General features: G+C 41.0%; 1 protein-coding gene across 6 annotated transcripts in view; it reads right to left on the reverse strand.

Annotated features, from left to right (window-relative positions):
- Positions 1-1,333: 1,333 nt before the first annotated feature.
- RTEL1 (regulator of telomere elongation helicase 1) overlaps positions 1,334-23,270 on the reverse strand; it is a 50,762-nt gene continuing 28,825 nt past the window's right edge. Inside the window, exons 24-35 of one of the 6 annotated variants that reach the window (XM_056353859.1) lie at positions 22,508-22,631; positions 21,227-21,380; positions 19,366-19,520; positions 16,522-16,617; positions 14,790-14,997; positions 13,387-13,524; positions 12,698-12,814; positions 10,556-10,798; positions 8,817-8,981; positions 8,034-8,219; positions 7,413-7,512; positions 1,334-2,291 (exon numbers count right to left, since the gene is read on the reverse strand). In XM_056353859.1, coding sequence (XP_056209834.1) covers positions 7,415-7,512; positions 8,034-8,219; positions 8,817-8,981; positions 10,556-10,798; positions 12,698-12,814; positions 13,387-13,524; positions 14,790-14,997; positions 16,522-16,617; positions 19,366-19,520; positions 21,227-21,380; positions 22,508-22,631 — 1,684 coding nt within the window. In that variant the 3' untranslated portion in view covers positions 1,334-2,291; positions 7,413-7,414. Of the gene's footprint in view, positions 7,517-8,033; positions 8,220-8,816; positions 8,982-10,555; positions 10,799-12,697; positions 12,815-13,386; positions 13,525-14,789; positions 14,998-16,521; positions 16,618-19,365; positions 19,521-21,226; positions 21,381-22,507; positions 22,632-23,270 lie in introns of all 6 variants that reach the window. The other 5 variants (XM_056353857.1, XR_008824255.1, XM_056353860.1 and 2 more) reach the window with 5 other exon arrangements.

Consider the following 23,270-nt stretch of genomic DNA (forward strand, 5'->3'; position numbering starts at 1 on the left):
CAGACAAGAATTCAAAACAAACATCTAAACAGCTGCAGGGACCTGCTCAGAGGTGGCTGTGGGGCTTCACCCCGTGCAGACCCCCCAACCTGCCCACTGCACAACGTCAGCACCGGCTGATCTGCTTCCCCCAAGAGCATCACCCTTCTTGCTTCTTTAATAAGTATACCTTTAACTATTGCACTACAGAAGTTTTTATAGAGAGAAGAAAAAAAGGAGAACTAATGATGATAAAGAACACTCAGGGCCCAAGTTGCGAAGGTATAAGCTCATCACAACCCCCTTGACCCACAAATAAATTTAAGCACATTTCAGGTATGGAGTTGCTTTGGTTTTGGGAAACAAAGCTGTCTTCCATGCTTCTGGCAAGGTTTCAGTCCAGCAAACAGAGCTCTGCCACCATTAAACACGACGCAGTCACCAACGCTACAAAACCAGAGTCCTTTGGAAGGAGAAGTTCCCCCCTACTGCCTTCCTGACACCATCACTCCAAACCTGCCCCTGCGCCTTTTTACAACACATCTATGCATACATACATTTTCCTGTAATTTTCCCCACTTAACATTTCAAATATCTAGGGTTTTCTCTGCATGATTTGTTCTTTTTTTCAGAATGTAAACCACCATCAGTAGTGCACTGAATAGACAGGTGAATAGATAGAAGGTAAAATTCATTCACAGATTTAAACACGTCAGAATATATGCTAGCTCCAAATTCCCTTTATTCCTGTCTACATCTTTGTTATTTCTAATTACTGGTTAATGAAGTACGGGAAGTCCCTGCTTTGCTGCCATTTCAGAACACCGCTTTTCTTGCCCTTCCGACAGCCTGGCCTGAGAGCCCAGCCTGCACACACGCCAGGGGCCCGGCGTCACCGCTCCCCTAGGCTGCTCCTGTGGCAAGGGGATCCCAACCCGAAAAAAGAAATTTCTCAGTGAGGACCAATATCCCAGCAACTACAAAGAGACCCGTTTTGTATAATCAGGGGAAATAAGAACCTTTGAAATTTTTTTGTTAAAATGCAGCTCACTTTTCAATTTTGAGTTATCAATTATTAACATAAAATTTTCCAAAATTCCACTGATATGGAATCTACCTAGACGCTGAGGAAAAAACCAACCTGCCCCTAAAATTATTGAAGTGTATGTTCTCCCAGAAAATTCTGGAAACATACGCTATATGAAGGGTCTCTGTCATCACAGGAACCCCACAACTAAGTAGCAAGTGAAAATACAATCAAAAGTATTCAAGTGTCAAAAATCCCACAGTATAAACCTTCCCACTTACTCCTACCTACTGTTTACATAACTGACAAAAATCAAACAAAACCCAATTAAAACAAAAAGGATTTTATTTATAGTTAAATTTACAGCAGCTACTGAAGATTTAAAATTGGGACAGGTTAACTGCTCATACCCACTACTGAGAGAGTGGAAGGAGTTTTTTGTAACCCATCTAACTTGATTTATTTAAAAGTTTTAAGCCAATTAGGTCCTTTTTCTTTTTGGAAAGTGAACATCAGATCACACGGGCACAATGGAAATAGCAGCACTGAGCAGAAACTACAGCCTCCTTTGAAGCACCTTTCAAAAAAACCCAGCACGATGAAGGAGTCAGGCTTTGGGATACACAGCAGATGCAAGGGAGTGTTCCTGCTTGCTATCTAATCCCTGAAGTTGTTTTTAAAGAGCTCATCTTTAAAATTCAGTATCTTCTGCTACTGAAGACAGCAGCTGCTGCCAAACACCACACAGTGAATCACTTCTTCCAGGAACGCCAGCGCGGTAGGCTGGGGAGCCTGGCCTCCTCACCTAGCCAGCTCAGTTCCACTGTAGCACTACTGCTGGGTTTTTTTCCAGGATCTGGGATTACCTGAGAGGCTCATGAAGGACAGATGTCTCCAGGACATAAAGTTTCAAGCCTAAGAGTGGCCATAATAGAATTGACGAGCTAAAAGTAGTAAGAAATTAACCTTCTTGGTTCCAATACAGGACAATACGCTGCTTTTGTCCCCTTCTCCTGCCAGGGGCTGGAGAGACCTTCCAGGCTGGATCACCTTTGTGGGAAGAAGTGATACGTGTCGGTGCACAGCATGTAATCCAGTGCCAAGGATTGAAGATATTTAAATATTCATCCTGCTTCTGTTCAGCTTGAGAGCCAGAGTGCAGCCATTTCTTTCTGCTGATACAAAGCACTTGCCCTTTCTGTCAGTGCGATTATGCCCAGAAGAAAGCTTGGATTAATCGCTGCTTCTTCACATCACTGCGGCACTCCGGGCACTTCTTCACCTTCTATATAAATAAACAAACAAAATGCATAGATAATATATTAAATTTCTCTATCAAGTTTGTGATCGTCCAGTACCAACTACAAGCCATGCCAGTCATTTGACAGTCCCGAATATTTTATCTGCTATTTTTAAACACAGTGTCACTGTGCAGTTGGTTATTTAACTGCTAGTAACAAGAGGAGGACAAAGCCTCCCGGTCAAGTAGCAAACTTTACAGCAGGTGTCTCAGCCTAATGACAGCTGTGACAGCTGGAAGACAAATACAGGAACAAGGAACACAGAAGCTGCAAGAGCTGTTGAGAATTAGATGTACTTGTTATCAGTAGAATCCCGCGCGATGGCCGATGTGCTCCCCAAACTCCTGCTTCCTCTCGCGCAGACGAGAAGGAAGCTATCACCTGGGCATACCCCGACATCTCTGATACAGACCAAGAGCTTTGTAGAGGAAGGAACCAAGTACGTTTATTTCTTCATACCACCCCACACCTTTCCCAGTTAAGAGGGGAAGACTGGGTACATGAGGCAACCATTTCCCCATCCAGGTTTCAGTCTGCTTCTTCGCTCATCTTATTTTAAAGCCTGGTCTTTAGCCATTTGACCTGCAGCTGGACCCCAACTGTTCTTTCTATATCTTGCAAATTACTGGTAAAATTAAAATGCTCTGCTTATTTCAAAAGTGAGATAGTAATAAGTTTTTTTTTAAAAAAAATTAATCTTTGCAAAAAAATTGCCAGCTCAGTAGGCTAAAATGATTGTTGCCTACACCAGTGGCACTGTAGGTTTCCTTACAGTGTCGAAGTTAATTGTTGCTACAAAAGATGTAGACTGCAAAGTAGGCTCAGGCAGTGTATTTTGATTCTAGAAACAGTAGTTGAAACACCATAAATGGAGGGGGAGAGGAAAACTCATTTTACCTCCCAGTAGACAGCGATTTGTCAAAGAGCTCTGAAAATTAAGTGTAATAAAGTAACTCTGAAATCTTACAGTATTTGCCCATACTACAGATATCCAAAATAGCTCAGTCTCTCTGAAAGACCTGCAAAAAGAGGATGAATAAACATGATGCGTTTAAACATTGAAAAGCAGCAACAGACCTTTGCACAAAAAACGGCACCCTAAAGCTGCGTATACTGGCACAGGCTCTGCAAGGCTTCCCCTAACGCACCAAAAATCCTCCAACGTGCACAAGCGCTAATCCCTCTAATAACCTTTCCCAGCTCCAGGGAATTCTATCTGCTTCTCCAAAATCTTCTAAAACATTCCAAAATTATTCATCGCCTCTCTCACCATCTAAGTTGTTTCAGTAAAACAACAAATCGGAATAGACATAACAATTTGCAAGAACCAAGTTACTGCATTTTGAATGACAGGCTGTTAGTCACTTCCTTGTGGACACCACCACCAAAGCACTTCTGAGCTGAAGAAACACAGTGAGTAACTTATTAGCAAGGAAAATTGCTAATATTTTTATTAGCAAGTTTTCAATCCAGCCCAGTCAGTGGTGACAAAGCCCAGGGCCACGGGGCGAGCTCAGGGCTCAGACACTAACTGGGTTGCTCATTTCCTGCTGGTAAGGGCACCCCCCCCCAGCCCTTGCCACGCACAGCCTGTACGACCAGCACGGGTGGGAATGCGGAGGGAAGTGTTGGGAGATGGTTCCTCTGGGACCGGTTTCAGAGAAACATGGAATAACCTCCTTCCCGCCTGCAATCCTGCGCTCTCAGCCAGGCTGCTCCTCCTCCTCCTCCTCATCTGCGTGACTGGCAGAACAGTTTTGCCTCATCACTGGGAGAAGTGTCTCTCAGACCTCGAGTAATATCCCAAACTACCAAATATTCAACTGTTCCTTAACTGAACTACACTTGAATCGTATCAATTCTATGATGCTGTAAGCAAGCTAACATTAATGTGTACTGAGACCCATTCATCACTAGAGCTATAGCATAAGGTAAGGAAAGGTGATGGACCACGTAGTTTCATGTTCTGGAACAGTGGAGCAGAATGTCTCAGCTGGTGAGAAGATGCTTCTTACACACACACACTAGTTTGTTGTTCAAAGCAAGGAAAAAAACATTCTTCAAAATAAGGACTTTGATGTATGTTGTCTATGGAGGAAGCAAATGGATCATGCTGCTGGCGTACGTAGGAAGACTCCAAAGGACTGCTGATGAAGGACAGGGTACCCAGGATGCATTTTCTTGACAACTGGAAGCATATTTTATATGTCCTTGTTAAGGAAACAGAGCATTAAACTGAACTAGCAAGAAGCTAGTTCAAAAGGATGGCAAAAATTGTGGTGGCTCTTCACGTAACACTGGGCTCAGCTGTGGAAGCGCTTGCTGTAGGACATGGGCAAGCTCGCCTGTGTTCAAGGGAATTGGCTAATGTGCTGGAAATGCACCAGAGGTTTCTCAATGTGCAGCAGCAGCCTCTGGCTCAGGGAGTTCTTGTGCTGCAAATAGCTTTGGGGCAGAGATCACCTGCAAGAATAATCACTCAGGCTTGCCATGTTCTTTTTTGGCCACTGTCAGAGACAGAATGCTGCGCTGGATGAACCTTTGCTCTGACTCAGTATGTCTGCTGTCATGTTCTGATTAGTTGCTTCAAACTGTATCGGTCTTTCCAGATTATAATGGCTGTATTGACCTCACACGGCTGTGGTATGCTACCACAAAGCAAAGCTCTGATTCACCTTGCTAAGAAAAACACCTGCCACCACCTGGTACAACGTGGGACGAAGTTTCACTGTAACTAGCAAGATTATTCAGAGAAGTGGCAAATATGGAAGGCATTAATAATAATGATCCACGGGGAATGACTCATTTCCCCAAAGACAGTTTTGTATTGGATATCTGAATAGGACGGAAAGAATACTTCCAGTTGAAAGAGACCTGTAATGATCATCTAGTCCAACTGCCTGACCATTTCAGGGCTGAACAACAGTTAAAGCGTATTATTAAAGGCACTGGGGTATCGCCCCCCTCTCTAGGAAGCCTGTTCCATCGTCCGACCACCTTCTCAGTAAAGAAGTGTTTCCTAGTATCTAGTCTGAATCTCTCCAACACAGCTTTGAACTGTTCCACACAGTTCACTGGATACCAGGGGGAAGAGCTCAGCACCTCCCTCTCCACATCCCCTCCTCAGGAAACTGTAGAGAGCAATAAGGTCACCCCTCAGCCCCCTCTCTCCAAACCCGAGAGACCCCAGGTGCTCAGCACCCCTCACAGGGTGTGCCTTCCAGCCCCTCCACCAGCTTTGTTGCCCTCCTCCAACATGCATTCAAGCACCTGGGTTTCAAATACAGTCTAATCCAGTAAACCAGACTATTTTAATCCCCAGTCTGAGAGATGTGCAATCAGATAAAGGAGCTATTAACACGTAGACAGCAATTTCTGTGATCTATGAGGTATGAAAATGCACATTCACTTCAGACCTCAGAATTAACCAATTTCAAGACAAAACCCATGGAACAGCATGGTACAATTGCTCAATATGCAGCAGTTCTACTTTTGTGGATTCTTAAGCTGATGAAACAACAATTGCAAGTTACATCTTACTGGCAAAAGGAGAGAGGTTTTTCCCCAGACATTAAAAAAAAAAATTTATGGGATGAGATAAGATAATCTCCCTGTGGGATAATAAATGCCTAACAAAAAAAAAACCCCCAACAACTCCCCAGGGAGCTCATTCTGTTCCTTAATCAACTCAAGTCTCAAGCAACAATTACAAACACATGCTATTAAAATTCTTGTCGTGGCTTTCCTAGAGCCTTTTCTGAAGCAGGGTATGCTGGCTGTCAGATGTTCATCCCCATTATACCTTGGCATAAAACGAACAACCGAGTATTCAGTGGTAACTCCTATCCAGGGTGACTGGTTTGACTGCCCAGCCTGCAGCAAAGATGAGATGCCTGCCTTTGGCTTTCTTGTACTTTCTTACATATATTCCTTATAAATCAATACTTTGTGATTTTAATTTTGAAGAAATATGGCATAGCAGACCGAGAATGAAATTTAGTTGAACAGCTATTCTGAATTCCCTCTAGGAGATACATGTTTGAGAATATCAGTCTGGACATTATTATGTATTCCTCTTGGGCCAAGTCTGTCTTGGTTGTTATATTTTATTTGGATGTTAGTATACTATTTTCTACACTTAGCTAACATAACTCAGTCATCTTCTTGAAAAAAAAACCAAACCTTTTTCTACAGCTTGGAATGACTGATTATTTTGTACTTACTCATAGATTCACATAGTTGAAGAAATCTCTTCTGTAGTGTTTTTGTAGGTTTCTGAGCTTCATCGTTCACCTATAAATCTTTAGACACCACTCAACTTTGTATTTGGTTTCCATACCCAGGGCCCCAGATTACTAACACCTGGCTGCCGGATCCAATGTTGGGTAAGATGCCACCAAACACACAGTGTGGGAGCAATTACATTCTCTTACCTAAAGAATTTCAACCACCAATTTCCTCAGCCAGGAAAACCAAAGGACAGGATGACACAGGAGATAAATATTTGAGCATAAATTCAGAATCCCAGATTCATAGAACCATTTAGGTTGGAAAAGATCCTTATGATCAGTGAGTTCAACTGTTAACCCAGCACTACCAAGTCCACCACTAAACTGTGCCCCTAAGTGCTAGATCTACACCAGGGTGGTGACTCCACCACTTCCCTGGGCAGCCTGCTCCTGATGTGCCTCGTCTCATGATAGTGCTTTACAGTAGGTTTTTAGACGGGGAAAATTATGAAACTAAGCAAGGAGAGAAAAAAAAAGGAAAAGATTCTGATGTTAAAAAAAAAACCAACCAAGACCTTTTTTTTAAGTTGACTCCACAGCTTGTTGCCTGTGTAGCTTTAGACAGGAAAACATGTGGAGGCAGCTCAGAAGGAGATGCAAAGGTATAAAAACCCCAGCAGAAGGCAGAGGTCTGCCTCCTATCACACTGCAGAACATGGAAAATAATGAAACAAGTGGTAAATCTTCCACTGGGATTTGGGCATACTCTCTGTAAAAAGAGGAATTCTGTTTCCAGGGCTGTCCACGTAGTTCTCCTGAAAAGCACAACATTTTCCAGCAGTTTCAGGAAAAACTGAAACCAGTAAGCAAGACAACCTTTAACAACTGCTCCCAGCATGTTTTGCAGCAAGTGAAGTCACACAATGGACATTTAAAAGGCACATCATCCTCAGACTTGCAGTTACAGCACTGGAATCTTCCTAGAAGAGAGGGGGAGTGGGGACAGAGAAAGGAAGGGAGGACATGACTAAATTCCAGTAATCACCTGTGAGATTTTCATGCATATACATTCCCAGTGCAGTCCAGAAAACAAATGAGCATGCACTTTATGGACTACCTTAACAGTGCACAGCGGGCCCTGTTACATTTTCTTTCATATGACCTCACTCAGGCTCTCAGTGTTTCAGATCCCCATTTAGAAACTGAGGTTACATCCTCACTTTACAAGGAAGTTGTAGAGAAAAAAAATTATCTAAGTTCTCAGGAAACTATTGCACCATTGTGATAAAGGCAACAAAGTACTTTGAGAGAACACATGGAAGTGACAGAAAGTTCAAATCTGACTTGGCAAACCGGGCTAATCAATATCGCACCTGTGCAAATACAGGCATGAACCAGTCAATGTATAACAGACCATCAGCATAATTCTCCTTTCTCTTAACTTATCTTTATTCCCCAGTATTAGAGCAAGACATCCCAGATCTCACCTATACCTACCAATGTCTGTTTCCATCTCTGGGGGAAAGACAGGCACAGCTCCAGAGCCTGTGGGTGCTCTCACATTTCTGGTTTCTTTTGATACTTTAATCTTTGGCAGTTCAAGTTTGCTTTCCTGCTTAAAGTGAGAGGAAGAAATATTCCTCTGAATTTCCTCCGGCACCTTACCCTCAGAAGTAGCTGCATCTGGTTATGAAAAAAAAAAAAAAACACAACCAAACCAACCAACATGCAAACCAGCATGATACAGACACAACACACAGCTCCGTAAAACACCGCTAGCAACAAGTTCAGTAAGTTGCCATTGTAAAAGAAAAACAATTTCTAAACCCACAACTTCTAAAAGAACAATTATTTTTTTTCATGCCATACCATTTGGTAACAGAAGTTTCTGATACCAACACATGCATTATTATTGAAAGGGACCCTTTATATAGAAAAAGCTCTGTGGAAATCTTTCCTAGACTGAGTGGATCTCAATCCACTCCTGCCCCCACCTCACTCAGAGGCAAAAATTCTGCCTTCACCCACAATGTACTTCACAGTTTACAGAAGATGGCACTATAATTTTTTTCTTATTTCTCTGCACTTCCCCATCTCACACTGCCTTCTATATTACAGCTAGTAAGTTTTTTGTTTGTTTTTGCTTTTTTTTTTTTGTTGTTTTGAAACACAATTTGCACAGTCAACTGCTTTGATCTTCCTTCACACATGTTGGGCGGGGAGGCCCACCCACCATAATAAATAAAGATTCTAAACTCCAGACAAATATTTGTTCCCAACCTTGTCCGTGGCTGTTGTCTTTACTGCTCCAGCTTTCTGAACTCCCCTCGCTTTGCACCTGCTGTCGCACTTGCTTTTCTCCCTCACCACAGGCCAGTCCAGTCAAATCTTTACACATCTGTTTGAACTGCTCTTTGTGATGAGGGCGCACAAACATGTTAAACCCTGTCAACAAGAAAATACAGTCAAAATCACAATAAATGCGTGACCGTGGGAGACTTTGGAAGGGAAAAATTCTTTGGAAGCTGAACAATATCAGCCATATTCCTCAGAGTACCTTCAGGTTGGTGGAACACTTTGGGTTTGTTCACATCATTATTACAAGGTTTTCCTTGTCAGAAGACAGGTAATTATATAGTATTGAAAATAATCTTGATTTACCTCAAAGTTATTCCGTTCTCTACAGCTAAGCATAAATACCTCCTCCAGCCCTTTACCTGACAAGTGATCTAGCAAAATCAGGTATATACACAGTATCCAAAAAGACTGTCAACAAGGAAATTCCTTGTTGCTGTTCTGTGGTGGTGTTGTTGACAATGATTCACCACACATACAGAAATTCTAAAAAAATCCCAATTATGACTTACTGCCAAGCACAGGCAACTCTACCACAAGTCTTCTGAGGTGAAAACATTTGCTCAGGAAAGATACTGACTCCGTCTGTCAGAAGGAATGCTCGGGGGAGAGGATGACTCACAGCGCCACACAACTTCCCTCCCACTCTTCACTGCATCAAGACTCATTGACTTGTTCATGGACCAGAAAAGTTATTTTCTAAAAATTTGGAGACTACGACATCTATTCAAGGTCAATGGAGTAGTTGTTATTGTTACTTCCTAAAGACAACAACCAAAACTACATCAGCATTTCCCAGAAGGCACCTTATGGATCATTCCCTGCAGAGGAGTTCCCAGCAGACACAAGGGAGAAGGTCGAACTGAGGTGTTACATAGCACAAGCCAAGGTGCATCCACGAAGGCAATCAAGATAAGCATATAATAAATTTTTTTTTTAAACAAAACCACCCTATTTCAAATTTTGAAAACTTGTATAGCTTCCTAAATCCTTTCATCATTAACCCCATGAAAGGCAAAAACCCAAAACAAACTACTAAGAAATTAAATAATAGCTTGGAATGTGTAGAAGATTATTATGAATGATAAGGATACTAAATTATGACACAGTTCTATAACTATTCAAAGTGAAGCTCTGTAGAGGAACAGCAAATCAAAAGTGCCACTGCTTATTCCAAAACCTGGAAGCCATCTAGGAGCTTAGCACCAGTATAGCAATCAACGGTCATGAGAGCAAAATTGAGTCAGTGCAGTAGTCAGCACTGTCTTTGCTAAAGAGCAACCACTTGTAGTAACTGAGGATAAAAAAAGGTAACAAAATAATTGGACTGAAGTTAGCTTGACTGAAGGTTAGGACTGGAATTACTGAGGTCTTATACAATGGTTTTAATGGACAATTTCTAACTGGGCAAACGGAATATTTTATAATCTTGACATTTTTAGCTCTCCAAACGACATTCGTTGAACACATCCGTCCTGCTGCTCCATTTAGCTGGTTTGCTAAACTGAAAGATGAGAGGTGAAGTTAACCAATGCTAAGTTTTTCCTGAAAGCGGAGAATTTGCAGACTAACGACCAGTGAAAGGTTATTGCTCACATGAGATCACAGCACCTACATCATCTTTCCAGCTAAATAAAAGTGATTTTTAAAAAAAAATCCCTTACTTTGTAGGAGATGAAAGTCTTCTGGACTGTCGGTGGTGAGGGCTGCTACCACCGAGATCATATTGTCATAGTTATTGGTCCTCTTGTAATCTAACAACGCTTTGTAGAAACGGCTGCAAGCACTTTTGTTCAAAGCCTTTTTTATGTCGTTGAGATAGGCAGTCCTGAGGGCCTGGTGGTGATCTCTCCTTGGGCTTGAAGCTTTTTCAGTGTCTTTCCTTGGAGCCTGACTGGCATTCTGCCCTGAGGGACAAAGAGCGCAGGTGAGCAGGGCTTGGGGAGGAACAAGCAGGTCGCTCCTTTGTACTGATGTCCCTTCTCATTTGGAAGGGAGCTCCTGGACCACTTTAAAGTGACCAAGCCAACACCGCCTGCACAGCCACACACCTCCCTCTGGCGTGGCCTTTGGCATCACCGAGACCTGCTCCTGGAAATGGCAACCGAGGAAATTAATTCTGGGGGTCACTTTTAGCGTTGTTGGGAGGTTTTTTTTATCTTTTACAATGAGAAATGTGACTAGGGAATGAGAAAAAGGCAACACAGAAAAGACTGTGCATGTAGCTCAGCAATAAATCAGGTTTTGTGCTACACTGGAGGAGCAGAAGCCTTTTAAACAGCTGGCTTAACCAACTCTGCTGGCCTGACACATGGGCAAGGAAACTGGTGAGAGCAATTTTAAAGACTATGTTACTCAACCCTTATTAACAAAATGAGAAGAGGCATGTGTACATGTTTCCCAACAGGAAAACAGAATGTCAAAAAAGAATAACTAAGCTGAAATAACACACAAGATAACACAAGAGCAATGTAGGAGTGACACAGAGGGTGGGAGCTGCCATGAACATCCTGCTAAATTCCAAGCAGACCTCTGTTCCCAACATCAGCCTGATTTCTGATACGTTTTAGAGGAAAAGGTTTTATTTTTCATATTACAGGCATGCAAATGTGAAGCGTATGATAAGAAACTGATCTAAATTAACTAGTCACACCTTTTGGTATTCAGATCTTTATTCTCCGTTAAAGTGCTTTTAAAGATGTTAAAGAAGATAATGAAGTTTTAAAAGGTGGGCTTAGTTCAGTTTCCTGAAAGGGGAAAAACATGGGTGTGAATTTTATAATCAGTATCTTTTACTGCGTATTACACAGCTTTCTGGCACATTCACAGGAGCATACTCAAGGAGTGAGCAACAGAAATAATGACAGCAATAAATTCAAGTATTTTCTTAATTTCTTTTAGTGGGAACAAGTTTCTGTGAAAATTAATCTCATCTACCTCAGGACAAAATAAGTACCAAAGATTCTGTTTTGTTCAAATGTTCTTAAAATACAAAACAGGAAAACAAATAAAAGAAACAACGCTGCTTCATACATCAAAAGCTTTTAAAACCTTCCAGGAAACATGAGCTTTTTATTTTTATTTTTAAAGAAAGGATTAGCCTTTGACTATTCTTTACCCTCTAAAGAAAGACTTCTAAGCTGTCCAACTATCCTACTCATTTCCTTGTGAGAAATACAAAAAAATTCCCAGCTGTTCTCAGGAAGATCTGTAATGAAATAATAATTGTGTCTTTGCCTTCAAAGATAAATACCGGACAGAATGAGATTAGAGGGATGCATACAGAGATTACACACCAGGGAGAGAATACATTTGCTAGTCTCCGTTTCTGCAGAAAAAGCAGACTGTTCACAAGGAGCATGCACATTACCAGTGACAAAAAAAAAGGAACTGTTTTCTTCTTCCTACCTGGATTCATAATGACCTAATCTAAAATTACACTCCTTAAACTGCTCTTTCACGAGCCCTGGATAAACAGGAAGCCCAGCAGTTCTGTGCTCAACGCACCATTTCCTTCCCTCACTGACATACACCAGGTCAGTCTGGTGTCAACAGAAGCATCTGGCTTTAGTTCGTTCCTTTCATATCTACCTTGATTTAACTTACTGGCTTGTGTGTTTCATTTTGTACAATCCTTGCTGAAAATTCTGAATTGGCACCACTCCAACCTACAGACAGTGAGCCACTGTGCTGGATGAACACAAAAAACCATCGCTTCCCACCAGGAGAATTTACAGTCAATGATGAAATAAAAGCATAACAGGTTATTACCTGGAGGCTATGTTTTTATTTAACGTGAAGGGTACCTGCACTATTCAGTCCTGTTGTCAAGTGGACTCCTCCCTGGTTCAAGTGGAGCCCGGGGTTCAGCTGAGCACACGAGCCCTCTGAGAATGCAGTTTTCTGCTGACTCTGGTTTTCTTCTGTTAAATCAAATCCATCCGTTAACAGTGAACTTAGGAAGAATGAACACAGAACGGTGCATTTCAAAGTATGCCACTCTAGGCTGAAAACACCACCTGAAGATGTAGATTTATTTCTCTGATAGGAGAGGATGAGCCAACACCCTGCTTTTTTTTTAGGACTTTATTGTTGCAGGGTTTCAAAGATTTCACAGGTTCTGCAAGGACATGATTACCCTCTGTTCACAATTTGGGTGGCGCTATGTGGGTAGCAAAGTTTTACCACAAAGCAAACCACACAAAGTTTTAAAATTCACAGACTAGATCCACAATTTCAATATTTCAATTGAAAAGGATTTTACCCCTTTTGAAATAAAATGGCATCATTACTAACTACGCAGCAACTAACGCTCAGGCATCTGCGTATGTTCACAGGAAGGCAGGCAAGATCATACAGAGCAGAGAAATAGATCAATATTAAAATAAATTCCCTTCTGTCCTTGCATTTCTACATGTCACATCCATTTTGCTCTACAACCCAGTAATGTCCACCAAACAGTACAGCTGCTTGCACGGTGCTGAAGCCAGCTCACCTGTATTCTTGGCTAGTCCCTCTCTCTCTTCCCGCAGGAGGCTGTGCTCAGGTTTGTAGCCACAGCCCACTCCAGTCAGGTTGCAACATGCTTCATCAAACTGCTTTTTGTGTTGAGGTCGAACAAACTGGTAAAATTCTTTCATTAAAGAGAGGGAAGTGGGGGGAATTAAAAAAAAATAAATCAGTACACAACAGCTAATAAATGCCACAGAAACATACAATGGCAGCAATTCTAGGCTAGGTAACACGAAGATAAAAAAACCCAGCTATACAACTGAAAATTGAAATGTAATTATCTACTATCTATACAATAAGCACGCTTATAAGTTACAGACAGGTCAGCTGTCACGCAAATTCCAGCAATCTTATTACCAGTAGGTAATAACTGTAATTTTTTCATTGCAAATATGAAGTAGCTTGCTTCTCAGTGAAACAGGTACCTGGAGCTTCATAAACAGTCATCAACCATGGGGTCAAAGTACCTGCTAGGCTGATACTTTGAATAACTGATATACTTAGGTTTACACCTCATCTTACTTAATTGCCACAAAACACTTGCCAACCAAAAGCCCAAACATCAAACGAACTTTAGGTTTTGAGTGCCTGTAACTTTTGAAAACTAGACTTAGACCTTCGTTTGGCAACCCAGTATTTTCTTATTTAGTAATTATTCTTATTTAGGAATCATTTAGTAAGATCAGCAAATTGGGAAAGAGACTGTGGCTACTATTAGTACTACATGCTCATGCTGTGCTTCCCTCTCCTTAACCTTAAAAAATTTACAAGATGCATAACTATGCTTTTTTATTTTTGTAGATGAAAAAAGTCACAGAAAAACCTGCCCATTTGCTCACAAGTTGAGAGGCAAATGAAAACTCACAGAGAACACTGTTAAACTAGAAGAAACACTGGTGGGAATCCAGTTCCTGTCACTGCAATTGTTAAAAGCCAAGAAAATACCAGCTAAACCAGCAAACTATCCACGTTTTCCCAGATAACTCAACTTTATACACATCATTAAATAGAAAATTTCTCTAGATATTCTGTCTACTCATTTACTGTATTAACACTGAACCCTTTATGAGTGCACCTATCCAACTCACACAACCACACTCTTGACCTTACCTCCTAAATCACAGGGAATAAGCTATACTACTATTTTTAGGCAAAGTTTAAAGTAACAAAAGCTTCCATGGAATGTGATTTTTTTCAGGCCTCTCAAGACGCAAACATATGAAAGCTAGGATTTTCTGTGTGATCTGGGGATATGAAGTGATGAATGTTCATGATTACCATCCTGACTGATCTGTACTTCAAATCTAAACCACTTACCTCTGAAACAGCCATCTATGTAAGAGACAAAGGTGACGTCATATAACTAGAGTAAGGAAGTCATCATACCTCGTAACAAGATATGCTTCTTTTTATCCTCTACAAAGAGAGAGCTCATTTGAGATAACATAGTATGGAAGTTGTCTGTTTTCTTGTAGTCCTGAAGAGCCTTAGAGAAGAGATCATAGTTCTGTTGGCTTAGGGTCTCCTTCACCATGGCGATGTACAGCATGGCACGCGTCTTCTTCGGGTCCATCGGGTCTGCTTTCTTATCTTGCTGCAAACACAGGAAGACTTTTCACTACATAGTAAGACATGAGAAGTTACTCTCCCATGAGTTCAGGTGGAAGCAATATATTTACACTTCTGCCAGCACACAGGACAATGAATGTTTTCAAGTAACAGTAACATACTGTCTCTTGCAGTTATGGTAGTCACCTTCACATCATATGTTATTTCCCAAAAAACCCAACAAAACAGAAGAAAAGGTTCAGTGCCACAGAATAAACACAAATCTAACTGGCCTACCCCCTGGAAATGTCCAATTAACTGAAAACAAATCTCTGAAGCAGGAGATAAAGACCACAGGATGTTCCAGCATTTCAGTTCTTCTAAGACATTTCTTGAAGACACTACACAAGTAAACTAGGTTACTCTCTCGTGTTGGGAAACTTACTTATTCTACAATCACAAGCAGCAGGGACTTGAAACACATTCAGAACTACCCGTCCTTTATGACGATGACACTGTGAGCACAGAAGCCGTTGGACCCTTGTCACATGCCTTCCTGACAAAACCCAGTATCAACGGGGCAACCCCCGAGGCACAATACACTGTTAATTTATCCAGCTGATTATTGTATCTATTTCTATAACATGAATCTCTAATATCTGTGAACGTTCATTCCCTCACAGAAGAGGGGAGCAACGCTGTTCGCTTTCTTTGCTGACAAAACTGACCCTTTCAGAGGAATATTCCTAGAGAAGGCAGCCAAGTCTTATTGCACAATTCCATTCTTGGGAGAAGGCTTAAGAGAAATGACATTTACTCCAAACCTTGAGGGCTAGGCTGACTCATCGTGACAGCAGATAGCAACCAACTGCAAACACAGCCTTCTGCAATGAACCTGCTCCCTTCCTCACACCTTGGATATTATCAGCTTCAGGATCTGTGATGAATTCTATCAGTTTTGTTTGCTAGGTGATGGAGCCTGACAGAGGCAGCACCGGGTTAAGACAGTATGTTGAACAGCACATATCACCCATGTGATTCTCCCACAATAAATTCTTGTTAATTTACCATGACTCCTATGCAACTAGCTGCATAATGAGTTAACTGAGTTTGGAGACAGGGCACAACAGTAACGCCCAGCCGCAACCACGACACACAATGCCCCACCGCAGGTGGGGTTCAGGTGTGATCGCTTACCCAAACAAAACTCGTCAGTTGCATCATTTGAGGCTCTCTTGGACTAAATGATTGTTGTAGGTCCCTTTCAACTGAACTATTTATTCTAATCAAAAAGAATGAAACCACCCACCACACCTGCTCAACGGGAGAGGTTTGCAAGGTAGTCAATGTCAGAAAACAATTCTTTTCACCTACTAGCCCTACCTGGACCCTATGATGTCTTGAGAAAAAGCGTGACAAAGATTTTGGATGTACATTGGTGATTATTTACAGTTTGGAGAAAAAAAAAAAATTGTTCTGGCACCAGTCATCTGTCTGCCTGGAAATTTCCAATTCAAATTACAGCAGTCTATGGATCAAAGGGATGGCACAGACACATAAAAACACATACTGTATTGCTGACTAGCTTTATTTTCTTCCTTCCTCCTTTCTGCTCATCAGTTAACCTCTTCTCATACTGAAGGGAAAGCGTTGACAGACGCTGTGCCTGGGAAGATTAAAAGAAAAGAAGAAAGGTCCAAAAAAATGCTTTTCAAAGTTATCGTCCATTTAATTTAGCCATTTCCAGTTCTAAAGCTCGTTAAAACAGTTTGTGACACCATTCAAGAAAGTGAAACAAGTCAACCTAAATTATTGCAACATAGCCTGGGACACATACGTATTTCTAGAAATTAATCGCTTATGGGACAATTCAGAAAGAGAAACCAAAACAGAGGAAATTAATTACAAAGGTGGTCTTGAGGGTACAGATTCCCAATTAAGCAAAGCTGGACTTACAGCTGTTTTGGGGCAGCCCTGAGAGCACACACATATCTGTGTGTAACTGATGCCCCACATGCCCCTTCACTTTCCTGCCTGGAAGTACTTCTCTTCTGAAGAAAACCTATTATCAGGCTTTTCTTGGGGTACTGCGAAGGGAAGCCTAAGCAGTCTTGTAGAAAATATCAGGGCAGATAGGGTGAGACAGTGGCAGAAACACTTGTGGCTTGACAAATTCTTTAGCATCTCCCATTCCCAGTAACAGAGAACCATGCTTGTACTGCGGTGACTGGGAATACTGGTATATACAAAAGCTCCAAAAGAGAAGTGAGTGGGCATAAGCAAGAGGAGTAGAATTGCTTAATAGCAGTCTCCAATATTATCAGATCAAGCCAGTATCAACCACATTGAAACCAATCAATTAATTAACAGAAGAAACCACAGGATAGCCTCATATTGCCAGCTGGTTTCTATTCACCTGTTGCAAAAGCAGATATGCAAAGTGATTTATTTCTTTGCTCTTGCCCAATGAAAGAATTTCATGGCAAGTATGTGACTACCAGTGCATAACAGCGTTGTTTCAAAAAGCATTGTTTCAAAGTCAAATTAACTATGACTGAACCAACAATGCTTAAAACAAAAAAAATAAGCCAATGACCTCAGATTTGGCAGCTTGTAGTCAGCTGCTGGTACTCAAGAAATAAAGCCTTCAGTGCACTCATCATACTGCAGGGATACTGATTTCCAGACAAGCCTGACCATGATTTAAGTGCACATTTAAATGTATTTTCTTTAAGCATCATGTCATGGAATGAAGAATTGGAATACAAGCAGCAAATCAAACGTTTATGATACATGCAGTAAGCCAGAAAACCTATCAAACCCATCTTCTTTATCCTGGGCTTATGTAAAGGCACCACCTTGAATAGCATGATCCAGAAGAAATAAGACTTCTCAAAGATAGGTTTCCATACGGCATATCTCACAAGTAAAACTGATTAAGAGCAATTGTCAAATCATTTTGTAAAAGGGTTGAGAGACTATTTCTTCTATTTTGATTTTTTGAGATGACAAAGGCAAGAATTCTTCTCTTCTTTTTCACACTAAGCAAACTGTTTCAGAATGACCACAGCCAAGTTTCCGTTATTTAGGGATCAAGGGTACAATATAACCTTGATAAAAGAAAATATAGCCACACAGATACTATGATGGATGGTGAAGAAAGTTATGAAACCACACCAACCCCACTACCAGTCCAACTCCAGTGCTTATTAAAATCAGCTCAATACTAGACTCAGAGTGAAAGCTGGTTGCCTCAGAGGCTCTGCGTGTCTCAGGACTACACTCCCAAGGATGTCTGGTGCCAGGTCATCAAGCCACAGATATGTAGTAACACCAAACAGAAAGCGCAGTCAAGCCATTAAGACTGACCACCAACTTACTTGACTTAAGGAAATTATGCCAAAAGCAGTACAGCTGTCCTAATGAGACACTGTAGCAGAATCACCAAGTCCCTGGAGATGTGCCAGAGTTTCCAAAGAATAAGTTCTTGTGTCTGTCATGGTGGCCCATAGGCGATGGAGCAGATTTCTCACTCAGCTGGACACAAGTTAAATACTCACTATCCTGGTTTATTTCACCAGGTTTGTACATTCTCTCTGTTTTGTTCATGTCTCCATCTCCCTTAGGCCCCCTTAGATATTCCTGAGATACTCCTTACACCTCCTCACTTTCCCTTAGGAATTCTTTCCCTAAGCAAACCACTCAAATATGCTGCAACAGGCATTCCTGGAGTCCACAGACCAGTCATTGGCCAAACTCAAGTCTGCAAGCCAGCAACGAAATACTGCTGATGGTAGCCAGGTACAGGAGCTACCCCACCAACAACTGCAAATGGGGATTTGGGATAAAGCAAGAAGAACACAGCCTAATCACTGACATATTAAAAATACTAATCCAAGAGGGAAGAAAAGGAACAGCACAGAAACAGCTTTGTTGATCTTAATGCAATAGCAGACTTTTGATTCCAATAACATACTCTGCAAGTCTGCAATATTCAATATCTGAGGCAAATCAGATTTTAACCTGAAAGTGCAGTTTCTAATTCATAAACCCTCCCCCCATCCTCTTTTTAATTCAGTATCTGGTCACATATGAAATGTTGATGCAGATTCCCACCCAGGAGGAAGTGTGTAGCTACCATCTCTTCTTTGAGAACACCTTGTTCTCTGGAGAGCACGGGTAACTTCAGGAACCTAAGTGGTCAGCAGCTATGGAGCGCAGTACAAGTATGTACCTGTTGGTCATCTAGTTGAATGTGGCAAGGAAACCCTTTGATTAAGCTTAGTTATGAGAATCAGTGCTGATTACATGAGTTTTTCTTGAGCTGGTACTTTTAAATCAATGCCAAACTAATTTTGCTTTAGAGCTTACAATTTTTACTTAGAAGCATGTTTTGCTACACAATTGCCATTACCTTTTCCTCTCCCACCAAGGCACTTTCCTCCTGTGCATCTTTGCTGCTCTTCTCATGGCACTCCAATGCATCCAAGAGCCCGCAACATTGTCTTCTGGGTGAGACGAGCTCTTGTTCATATTCCACACATAGGCTGAACGCTCCACCTCCACTTACTGGCATCACAGCATAATACAGATGACAAATTAACATTCCACACTATCTCTTGTATTTTCTTTGACTTAGTAATACCTCAAAAACTTACACAGTAATCCACACAGATGAATTTGTTTGTTTAATCTTCCACGCCTTGCAAAGTTTCATTATATGACTTAGTAAGACGACTGCTTTGGTTAATCACTTCCAAAATTGCTCAAGCATTTGTTACCACAACCTGGTGGACTTCTCTCAAACTCTTCCTTAAGTTATTGTCATGTTTAACCTCAAAATGGCTTAGTATCAATGGAAAAAAAGTCTTACTGCAACAGCTGCCTGTGTTTAACTACTTTAGCATTATGGATTTCCCAAAAATTGAGTTCCTGTTTTTAAGAGATTCTGACATGAAATTATTTATTATTTTTAAACAGAACAAGCGTTTTTAAAGCCTACAATTCTCACAGTATCAATACCTATAAGACACAGTCATCCTCAGGTTCCAAGAACACATCAATCAGGATCCAGGTGTATTTGGTTTTGAATGTAAGAATTTAAAGCTGCAGGTAGTGTCAAATTAGCAACAATTGGCTACTTCTAAAAGGTACTCTCCTCAAAATATATTCCCACTATTTTGTGAAATTACTTCAATAGTTATTAAAGTCACTATTTTAAGAATGGAAGTATATTACACTATAAATAAAAAGTCAGTACAATAAATTATTTAGCCAAAACTACAATTACAGGTGCAGTTTGATGTTGATCTTAATGCAATGGTGGATTTTTGTTTCAGATAATGTATTCTACAAGTCTGCAATATTCATTATCTGAGGCAAGATTTTAATCTGAAAGTGCAATTTCTAATTCATAAACCCTCCCCCCAGCCTTTTTTTTTTTGTTTGCTAATGCACTGCAACTCAAAATCTACACCGAAAGAGGCAATGCAGCTTCTTCCCGTTACCTCCAGTCACACATTCCAGCCCAGCCTTTAAATTGATCTACCAGTCATGTGGATGAAAGGTAAATTGGTTCAGCAAGCTCATCTGCTTGCTCTGCAGCTGCACAATAGATGGATTCAATTCAAGGGAAGGAGCATAAGCACATGGTTGGAAATTGAGGCAGGAAAAAAGTGGTGGCCGAAGTAGCTCCTTTTGATCACAACCCACAGCCACCCTGGCTTAGATGTGACGTGAAATCACCATCTCACTCAGCCATAACTGTTCTGGAACCACAGCTTTAACCATTTCATTGTTCTGTTCCAAAACAGCAAGCAATCTAGAGTGAAACATTCTGAAAGCATGGAAAATACTTTCTTCTCTGGCATTAGCTAACCACAAATTTTAAAATACTGTTTTGTTCCAAGGACAATGCTGTCTTTGTTTTCTTACTGTGTAACAGTCATTTATACAACAGGATGGGAGAAGGGCACATGAAAGTCAGTGCTCATCAGAAACCAACTTCCAGTTCATTTTTTTTAAACTATCTATGATATTCCATCAAACTGCTCCTGTTCTGCAGGATGCTTTTCAGGCCCTATCTGCCCCTCTGCTCTGTGGTTGCAGCTGGCTCCCCTGTTCTCTAACGCTGAGCTACGTTTCTTCTGATCAGACTTCTACATCAGTCTTTTAGCTCTCTTTGCTTTCTCTCCCATTCCAGTTTCTAGTCTCTTGCTTCTCCTTTTCTGGTTAAGCTTAAAACAAAAAAGTTTATCTGGAGCACCCAAACCTACCTGGTTTTTTCCTCTTCAAACTGGGAACATGGTCATCCAAGTTTTTGGCTTTTTTCAGGGAGAGGACGTGCTCAGATGAAGTAGATGGTGCCGTATCACTTACACTTAGGGAACCAGCAGAGGCAGAAGGGCATTGTGGCACAGGTGGCGGCATCTGCAAGCAGTTTATGGAGTGTTATAGTAGACAAAAGCTACTCTCCCACTCCACTTCCTTCACAACCAAAAGTCTCAGCAACAACCCAAAGACACCTCTTTTTTCTCCAAATAACCCTTGACAGCAAGATCATTACACGTTCTGGATTTACGTGCTTTTGAAAAAGGCAACAAATAACTAGTAAGTGACACAGACAGATGAAGTGTAGTAAGCAGGCTTAGCACTAAGTGACCTCTGCAAGAGAAAAAGGGTCATGACCCCGTTAAAGCAATTGCTTCCTAACACTATCCCTGCCACATAGCTCCTTCTAGCAAAGCACATTGGGCTGTGGTTCTTCTTTACCATGAAGCTCCCATTTATCATCAGAAAAGATCATCAAGTCATCCAGCCTCATCCATCTGTAACTTATTATTTTGAATAACTTGTATTTGGCTAAAGCATCTCCCAGGAGGTCAGCCAAGTCTGTATGTAAAATTTCAAGTGTTTATTTTAACCTTAACCTCCACTTTGGGGACAAAGAATTCCCCTGTCTGGCTTCCAGCCCATTTCTTGCAATGACTTTCTCCAATCAATTAGAAAATCTTTTTATAACATTACTTTTTCAATCAAGGAACTGTTACCGAGAGAAGGAGCTTCTTAATACTAAGTTAGAAGCCATATTAATGATGATGACCCAGTGATGAACCGTAGTAACCACTGATGGGTTTGTCTCACTCTACCAGTCAGCTCTGATTGAAATCTAAGGGTTTGACCGATTCCTCCACACATATACCCTCTCCCCTGAGGGTGAAGTAGAAAGCTTTTTCATACTAACATCAGTTCCAGTATTTGTGTATCATCCAGTGAAAGCTGTGTTGATTTAGGAAGAACTGGAGAAGGAAGTTATTTTTGTGATCTAACCTCATGAGCTGCCCAGCATGACAACACATCCTGTCCCAGCTCGCTCTTGGAGAAAACAGGGGTATACGGCTTTTCCCGTAAAGCTTCCGATGTTTAGAAGTGACAAGACAGGTCACATCTCTCACCTGGCTTAATATTCCCAGTTTCTAACACTATCAAGAAAATTTGGTTGTTGGGTTTTTGTTTGTTTGTTGGGGTTTTTTGGTGGTTTTTTTTAAGACACTTACAATTTCTTGAGCAACACGGAAGAACTGGGAAACACTTCTGATTGCATGCCCAAAGTTGTCATAAACATTCACGTAAGGGCGGATCCATGAAGGCAGCTTGGCTCTTACATCAGCAGCTGCAAACCTGTGTAGGATTGGAAAAGGAGAGAATTTTCTGGGTTGGCCTAAATGAATTAAAAAACCACTAGATCAGGGTCCAAAAGGACAAGGGAGGAGCAGCAAGTCAACAAGAGATTGAAACAGTGCAGTAAATATAATGGGGTGAGGTCTGCACTCAGGAGAAAAGGGCTTTGTTGATACCATGTCCCATGCGATCAGCCAATTCCTTTCTTTAATCCATAAAAATCTTTAACTGTACAACAGTAGTACTGAATGCAATGTGCTCGCTCTCCCCAGTCGAGCCTCAGCATTGAAGGTTATCACTTAAACTCGTTGCCTATACATATTATATTGATGGATATTAATGCAATATAATATTGATGTACCATATTAATATAGATTACATTGCTTCAGTAATATAACCTTTCTTCATTTCCATCCTCCTCTCAAAAAGCTGCAGTGCTGGTGACTGCCTTTTCAAATGAGAGATGGAGAAAATGCAAAACCATAAGTTATTACCAAATAATTTCCAGTAACATTATAAACACTAATTCAACAAATTGGCTTATTTTGCATTAATACTGTTAATATTTCTGCAGCTTCAAGACAGGATATTTTGGAAGAAGACAACAATCTAGTTGCTTTCTCCAAGTAGTACAATATT

This window comes from Falco biarmicus, chromosome 10 (genome assembly GCF_023638135.1).
Source record: "Falco biarmicus isolate bFalBia1 chromosome 10, bFalBia1.pri, whole genome shotgun sequence".
NCBI classification, from domain to species: Eukaryota; Metazoa; Chordata; class Aves; order Falconiformes; family Falconidae; genus Falco; species Falco biarmicus.